Source organism: Meles meles, chromosome 8, assembly GCF_922984935.1.
Source record: "Meles meles chromosome 8, mMelMel3.1 paternal haplotype, whole genome shotgun sequence".
NCBI classification, from domain to species: Eukaryota; Metazoa; Chordata; class Mammalia; order Carnivora; family Mustelidae; genus Meles; species Meles meles.
The window spans coordinates 14,284,143-14,292,245 of record NC_060073.1 but is presented as its reverse complement, the minus strand read 5'-3'; the positions used below and the strand labels follow the sequence as shown (position 1 = coordinate 14,292,245).

At 35.7% G+C, this 8,103-nt stretch overlaps 1 protein-coding gene across 1 annotated transcript; it reads right to left on the bottom strand.

The window, feature by feature from the left end:
• Positions 1-3,204: 3,204 nt before the first annotated feature.
• On the bottom strand, positions 3,205-4,164 carry LOC123949066 (olfactory receptor 1038). The gene has a single exon (XM_046016362.1). It carries the CDS (start codon positions 4,162-4,164, stop codon positions 3,205-3,207), a length of 960 nt encoding a protein of 319 aa, XP_045872318.1.
• Between the last annotated feature and the right edge of the window lie 3,939 nt (positions 4,165-8,103).

Here is an 8,103-nt window from a genome sequence, read left to right as displayed (position 1 = left end):
GTGCTATGGTGAGTGCTGTAAAGTGTGTAAATCTGGCGATTCACAGACCTGTACCCCTGGGGATAAAAATACATTATATGTTTATAAAAAAATAAAAAATAAATAAATAATTAAAAAAAAAACACTTTAGAGGTAATGAAACACATCTAGAAAGAAAGGAAATTTCACATGAGGTCACACTCAGTTAATTTTCCTAGCACCCTAATTGATACAGGTATCTAAAAACCAAAAATTCTAAATAGTTTATGTAATTGATTAAGACAACATCTATCTTATCATGGGGGGGCAGGGTTTGAGTTCAATTTTTGTCCAACCATAAAGCTTCATTTTTTAATAGCTATCTTATATTTCCAATTATAATTATACAACTTTGGGATTTTTAAAACACTGAATGGTGATTCAAAAAATGTCACCTAAAAACTAGATTTAAGTTAAATTTTTCATAAGTTAAAGAAATAATTTAAAAAAATATGTGAGCCTTAGTCTGGCACAGAAACCCTGTTGCTCATATACTCTGGAAAAGAAAGTAAAGAGAAAGGTTACCACATAATGCATCTGAGTAACTTCTGTTTTTATCATTCCTTTGCTCACCAGTGATGCTAGCTTCAAACATTTCTGAGAATCTCCCATCTCCCTGAAAAGTCAAATTCTTTTTTTTTAAGATTTTATTTATTTATTTGACAGAGAGAGATATCACAAGTAGGCGGGGGAGGGGTGGGTGATGCAGGCTCCCTGCTGAGCAGAGAGCCCAATGCAGGACTCAATCCCAGGACCCTGAGATCATTACCTGAGCCAAAGGCAAAGGCTTAACCCACTGAGCCACACAGGCACCCCTGAAAAATCAAATTCTTAACTGTTTCCAAAAAGCCTAACTATATTTCACTTCAATACTTTGATGTCACTGGGTCCCATTTACTGTCATAAAACTGCCTTGGTTTACAACCTAAGGAAAGGACTTAGCAAATGGAGACACAATCTTCTCATTGGAAAATTGAGACTTTCAAGGTGTGCCTGAGTGGTCAGTGGATTAAGCATCTGCCTTTAGCTCAGGTCATGATTCCAAAGTCCTGGGATCAGGATCCCTGCTCAGTGGGGAGTCTGCTTCTCCCTCTCCCTCTGCCCCTCTCTCCACTCCCACATGTTCTCTCTTTCTCTGTCCAATAAATAAATAAAATACTTAGAAAAGTAAAAAAATAAATTGAGACTTTATAAAAATTTATGTATTTATTTGTCAGAGAGACAGAGCCTAAGAAGTCAGAGGGAGAAGGAGAAGCAGGTTCCCTGCTGAGTGGAGAGCTGTATGTGGGGCTGGATCCTAGACCCTGGGATCATGACCTGAGCCAAAAGCAGATGCTTAACCGACTGAGCTACCCAGGTGCCCCTAAATTGAGACTTTTAAGAGAAGTTCTCTCTAATGGTCTTCAATCTGTGTGACTACTTACATAGTAAAATGCCAACACCCTATGCATACTTTAATTGTTAAATGACCAGATTAAGGGGGGAAAGTCTATAAATATATAATCACTAGTAGCTCTTTATAGATTACATTCTGATATTACTTTGATGAGGTCAAAAAATGTAGAAAAAATGGGTTCCTATGAACTAATCCATAAATAAGGAATATAATTGAGAGAATATGAGGGAATTAGAAGTGAACATTACCAAAAAAGTATGCATTACATTTATCAGAACAGTTACATTCTATATATATTCCTGAAAATCCTATGCCTCTAAAATAACTGAATTATTTTAAATAAAGCATATTTGTAAGGAATTCCAACTTTGTACATGTTTAAATTATCCTGTTGGAAGGTAAAATAGGTTAAAGACCCCTTAATTTCTCTACTTCAGAAATTCCGATTTCCACACATTAAACTTCAATGTGTGTGATTTATTTCTTAGTATTGATAAGAATATTAAATGAGTTGATAAATGCTAACCACACACAATTGGGCTAATCAGTGGTCAACACTTCATAAATATCAGATATTTTTATTTGTATTATTCTTAATATTACCGTGAGTGGTAGTGCAAAAATTTTAGAACTGAGTAATGGCCTTTTATTCAAATAAAACACTTAAAAACAACATACAGAAAGGGCACAGTTCTTTTTAGAACAAGTCAGTCTTCATTCAACAAACTGAAAAAACGTAAAGAGTAGTCAAACTAAAGAAAATCTAATAGAAAGTCTAAAGCTTTAAATATCAATATGACAAGACAATAGCTTGAATTTTTATTCAAAGTAAACCATTAATCAGTTGTACTTACCAAAAAAATCCTTGAGTAAGTACACATCTTCAGGATGGCCCATGTCACTAATAATGATAAAAAATAATCTGGTTTTTACCAACCCCATGTTGGTGTCAAAGATTGTACCATGACCTCACATATATTTCTAAGTTATAGACTTAAATTTGCTTTTAGAATGATCTTATTACCTACCAGCTATGTGAACTTAGGCACTTTATACGTAATGGTGGTCCAGAGGTAAAGTCTCAGACATTTCTTAGATTTACTTGATTGTATTAAGTAAGACTACTTGATATCACTTGATTCCCTGGAAGGTAGTAGACATCTAACCAGGCTTTGTTCCTCTTTCTTCCAGATTGATAAGCCTTTGAGAACCACAATAAAATAAGCTTTTTTTAAAAAAAATCTTACTTTATTTAAATTCAAGTAGTTAACAAACATTTATACAACAAACACATTCATAGCACTTATTATCACAAGATATTGTTGTAAGCATTTCATAAATATTAACTTGTTTCATATTTAAAACAAACCAATGAATTGGGTCCTCTTACTTTCCAGAATTAGAAACAGAGCTGTATTAAGTTGATTGTCCAAGGGGCACGGCTAATAAAAGAAGAGTATAGCATTCAAACTCAGGCAGCCCTAGCTCCAGAATAGTAAATTCTAACAAAAACATGCAGCACCCTTTGCTTGACATGCACAATATGTGTCTGAGAGTGTATTTTACCATAATTTTGGTGGTCTGTAAAGGCTGTAATGACTGCAATGGCCTGAATGGGATTCTCTGAATCACACTGACTTTCCAGACTTGCCCTGGTTCTTGTAGAAAAGGTTAAGGTTTGTGGAAGCACAGTCACATTTTCAAATGATTAGGAACGAATTACAAGAAATGTCAGCAGGAGAAAGCTTGATTTATTTATCTTCTTGCATTTAATAAAGAATTTATTATTGTTATTTTCTTAATTTTAACAGCTTTAAGGTTTCACAACCTTTATCCAAGGCTTTCTTTGAGGCATCTTTCACCTCTTTGTTCCTTAGACTATAGATCAGGGGGTTCAACATCGGGATCACCACTGTGTAAAATACAGATGCCATTTTATCTGTGTCCAGGGAATGATTTGATTTGGGCTGTAGGTACATAAAGATCAAGGTGCCATAGAAAATAGTGACAGCCACCATATGGGAGCCACAGGTGGAAATGGCCTTGTGTAGCCCCTGGGCAGAGCGGATTCTTAGAATGGCAGCAATGATAAAGATGTAGGAGGTGAGGACAATGGAAGAGGAACAGATCATATCAAAACCAGCAAAGGCAAAGATCAGAATTTCCTTGATGTGTGTGTCTGAACAGGACAGAGCCAAGAGAGGGAGGTCATCACAGTAGAAATGGTTAATTACGTTGGGGCCACAGTAAGTTAGACGGAAGGTGATAATGGTATGGAACAGGGCAACCAGAAAGCTGTATATATATGGCACTGCCACTAATTGAATGCAGAGTCTTCTTGACATCAGGGTTGAATAGTGAAGAGGACTACAGATGGCCACATAGCGATCATAGGCCATGGAAGCCAAAAGGAAACACTCAGTGATCATGAAGGTGAGAAAACAGCCCAGCTGTGTTGCACAAGCATGGAAAGGAATAGTATTGAGTTCCACAACAAAATTCACCATCATCTTTGGCGTGATAGCAGAGGAGTAGCAAACGTCAACAAAGGCCAAGTGACTGAGGAAATAGTACATAGGTGTGTGGAGTCGAGCATCAATCCTGATTAAGGTTATCAACCCCAGGTTGCCCAGCACTGTGACCAGATAGATGATGAAAAACACCACAAAGCATGGGGCCTGAAGCTCTGGCCGGTCTGTAATTCCCTTTAGAATGAACTCAGTGACATAGGTGACATTGACATTGGCCATTTATCCCAGTGAATTTTGTTGATTTTGTTGCAAGTTGAAGAATGCAAATGAGGCTTCTCATGGCCCCCGTCACTGTTGGCAAAAGGTGATTGCTGGTGTCTTCTTGCCTTGAATCATGTTGTCTTGTGGGCAAAAAGTACACCTTAGCTCTCTGATGACATGCATGCTTGCCTCAGGGAGAGGAGTCCCATACTCTCAGAATAGCTTTCTTGAATGTTGCTTTGCTTTGTAATTTTTGGGAACATGGAAGGGTGCTGGTTAAAATTGCAATACCACCTGATAGAAAACACTTGAGACCACTAACACTAAGATTTCAGTGTTTTTGTTGCCACTATCTTTTCTTTGTATGCATATAAATACAGCAGCACAAAAACAGGTAACTCATAAATGAAGCTATGTTAATATTAATAATAAGGTGGAGTTTGGATTCCAAACTCAAGAAACTTTTAAATCACCCTAGAAACAAGACTACCTACAGACATTTGTTAAAGTGCTCATAAAACAGAGTATTTATGATTTTGTATCTACCTTATTATTCTCTGGATTATTTTATCAATTCCTTTAATTCTTTAAAAATAATTTTTATAGCCTCCAATTAGTTTCCATAGTTTGTTCTAAAACAAACACTGTCTCAAAGTCTTCCTAATTATTTTGTCATTTCCACATCTCTGTCAATTTTGAGGGGAAGTCCTCAAAATCACTGACATATTTCATCTGAAAATTGACTTAATAAGCACTGTTGTTTCTTGTTTCATTGTATTCTTCCTAAAGTGAGTTTTGTCTTAAATTTGACTGCACATTGAATCACAGAGTTTTTTTAACATCTCAACGCCCAGGAACCCCCTACCAGTTTAATCAGAATGTCTGGTTAGTACCTAGGCATCAGTATTTTAAAGCCCCCCAGGGGATTCCAATATACAGACATGTTTGGGAAGAAGTAGCCTAAAAAACAATCTCTTTTGGTTTTGTTTGCCTGACCTATGGCTGAATTTGTTTGAGTAACAATAACTCCACCATGCCAGAGGAATTCAAATTGGAGTATGGCTATTTCTACTCACATGAAAAGACTCACCAAAGGTTATGTGGACAAGAATATTTTCAAGAAAATTAATCTTCAATCCCTCCATTATTTTTATCTGTTCCTTTCTGAAACTCACTTGTCTGAGAAGGCATCTGTGATCTTGGTTTTTTGTTCATTTTTGTTTTCATCTTCCCTTTTCAAAACTCACACTTTTCACAGTTCACAAATGCAAGGCGTAGCTCTCACTCACCTGGAATGTGTATGATTCCTTGCTCCAACATTTGGGCATTTTTAGATAATTCCTTTCACATGACCCCATAATATACCCCCATCGCATTAATAAGATAAATTTCAAATAAAAGTTAAATCCATATTGAATAATTATGCATCAACATTGGAAATATATCAGTTATTTTAATCATTTAATTGTGATTACAACTCAAATAGAAATATTTTACTAAAGTAATATATAAAAGCTATAGAACCTATTGTTACAATAATAAGATTCCAGTGTGTGTATGCATGTATTTGAGTTTTAGGGGAGGAAGGAAAAATAACCAAGGAAATAATTTCTATTACATAATATATTACATTAAGTTTACCTTTTCTTTTGATGGAAATTGAATGAACAAATGAATTTAAGGACCAAAAAAAATGTTTTATACTACCTAATTTTACAAAGGAGTCTCTTATTTTCAATGGATGATGGCAATTATTGATTACCATAATATTACACTATTTTTGATACATTTAACTTTAGGCATATATGTGTATATATATATATATATACACATATATGTGTATATATATAAATTCATATATATATGAATGTCAATACTTATAACATGAAAAATTATATCTTTTATACCTGTTTGAGCTATTGGTGAAAAATTTTAGATGTTTACTTAACTATGTATAGCAAGACAAATACTTGTTATTTTCAATTATTTGAGTACCAAATTAATTAGTGATGATCATTTTAGTCCTTTCTGGTAGTTGGATCCTGTTTTTTACAAAAAAGAACTTCATTTATTTGGTTCTCCATCAGTCTTCATAGATTCCATTTTGCCCATCGAAGTTCTCAAAACATAGTTTTTGAACACATTAAATCTTTTCTTTGTACTAATTCTTAAAGGGTTTGCCTCTGCTTATTAAGGAGTAGGGAACTACCCCTGATGTGTCTACACACTTTGGCAATTAACATAGTGGCAAAACTTTTCACAGAAAATGAATTCAATAAACAGGGAAGAAGGAAATAGTCATTGATAAGCCTCTTCTCTCCTATCCACTGCTCTATAAGCCAAGTTATTTTTTATTTACTCACTGCCTAGTCTTATCCAGGTCTTGCTCCCTGCTTTTTATAAGGGTCTGTATGGCTTCTCCAAGCCAAGCATCTGTCATTCCAGGGCTTCACCAAGCTTGGTTTCTTCTCCAGAGCTTACCAGGCTCCAGAGGAACACTGAGTACCACCAGTATACCAGATGTACAGGTGTAGAGATGTGCAGACATTGTGACTTCTTCAGCCATCAATGCTCCCTTTCCCAAAACATACCAATGACATGGCATAACATAAAAAAGGGTCAGGAAGCATGGGTGTAAGTCTGATTGTCTTAAAACCCTTCTTGAGGCATCAAGAGCATCTCTTCTGAGAAGCAAAATTAGGAAAATTAAATCCAGTGGATTTCTATTTTATGTCAGGATTCAAAAATTACAGTGAGTATTCTTTCTTTATTTATTACGGAACATTTGGTGTTTCCAAAGGCCAAGGATGGATAAACACTGTTACCAGCACTTAAGTGTAGAGCCATTCTTGGTCGCCCATTCTTATAATAGAATTTTAGACAGAAAAGCCCACCTGCTTTGTATTTTTACTCCATTGGCTATATAATAACAACTAGCGTTTGTGGGTACTACTGTAGGACAGAGGGTGATTCCAAATTATCTTGCCAACTCAATAAGAGGTCATTTAAAGGAATGTGTGTGTGAGAGAGAAAGACAGACAGAAGGGAGAAAGGTAGGGATGGAAGGAAGGACAGAGAATTGGAGATGAATAAGGAAGCAGACATCCTTTAGAAAGTACCAAAAAGCAAAGAGTATAACAGTAAGAAGTATGAAACTAAGAAATGCAGTTACGATGTTACAGGCATTTTCTCTAAAAGCAGGCTCATTCCATCGAATACCACAGCTCACCAAGAGGAGAAGTTTCTAATGGAAAACCTAGTTATTGGTAGAGCATTGGTGATTCACTCCATATACAAAGTCCATGACTCACCTGGGCTTAGCAATAATCCTAAGCTATGAGTGAGTTCATTCTGAAGTTGTGTGGGTGATTTATTAGTTCCTAGATCCCTTTGGGTTTAAATTTGAACCTCTAGAGATATCTGAGAGCTGTAGTATTTTCTTTCTTATTTTTTTCAAATTAAGATGAGCTGGAAAAATTATATTGGGGAGGTTAAAAAATCTTTTTAATTATCTGTATTCCTAAGGGAACCATACTTCAAGTATACCATTCAGACAATTTCCATCAAGGCAAAAGTAGACTATACTACTAGAAACAATATGAAAAGACTGTGAACATTGGTTCATTTGAATAAAAATTCAAGTTTCATGGAAGGAAAAGACCAACACTTAAATCCTGAGTAACTAACTCACTAGACCTTAGACAGTGTCCATATTTTTTTAGGCCTCAATTATAAAATCAAATAAAAATTGTACATCTTTTATGATTTTGTGAGGATTGAATAAATTAATGTATGGGAAGGATTCAGTAAACTCTATGGTAAGTAAGTGTTCAGAAGATGTTTGCTTAAAAAAGTAAGAGGAGGGGTACCTGGGTGGCTCAGTGGGTTAAGCCTTTGCCTTCAGCTCGGGTCATGATCTCAGGGTCCTGGGATGGAGCCCCGCATCAGGCTCTCTGG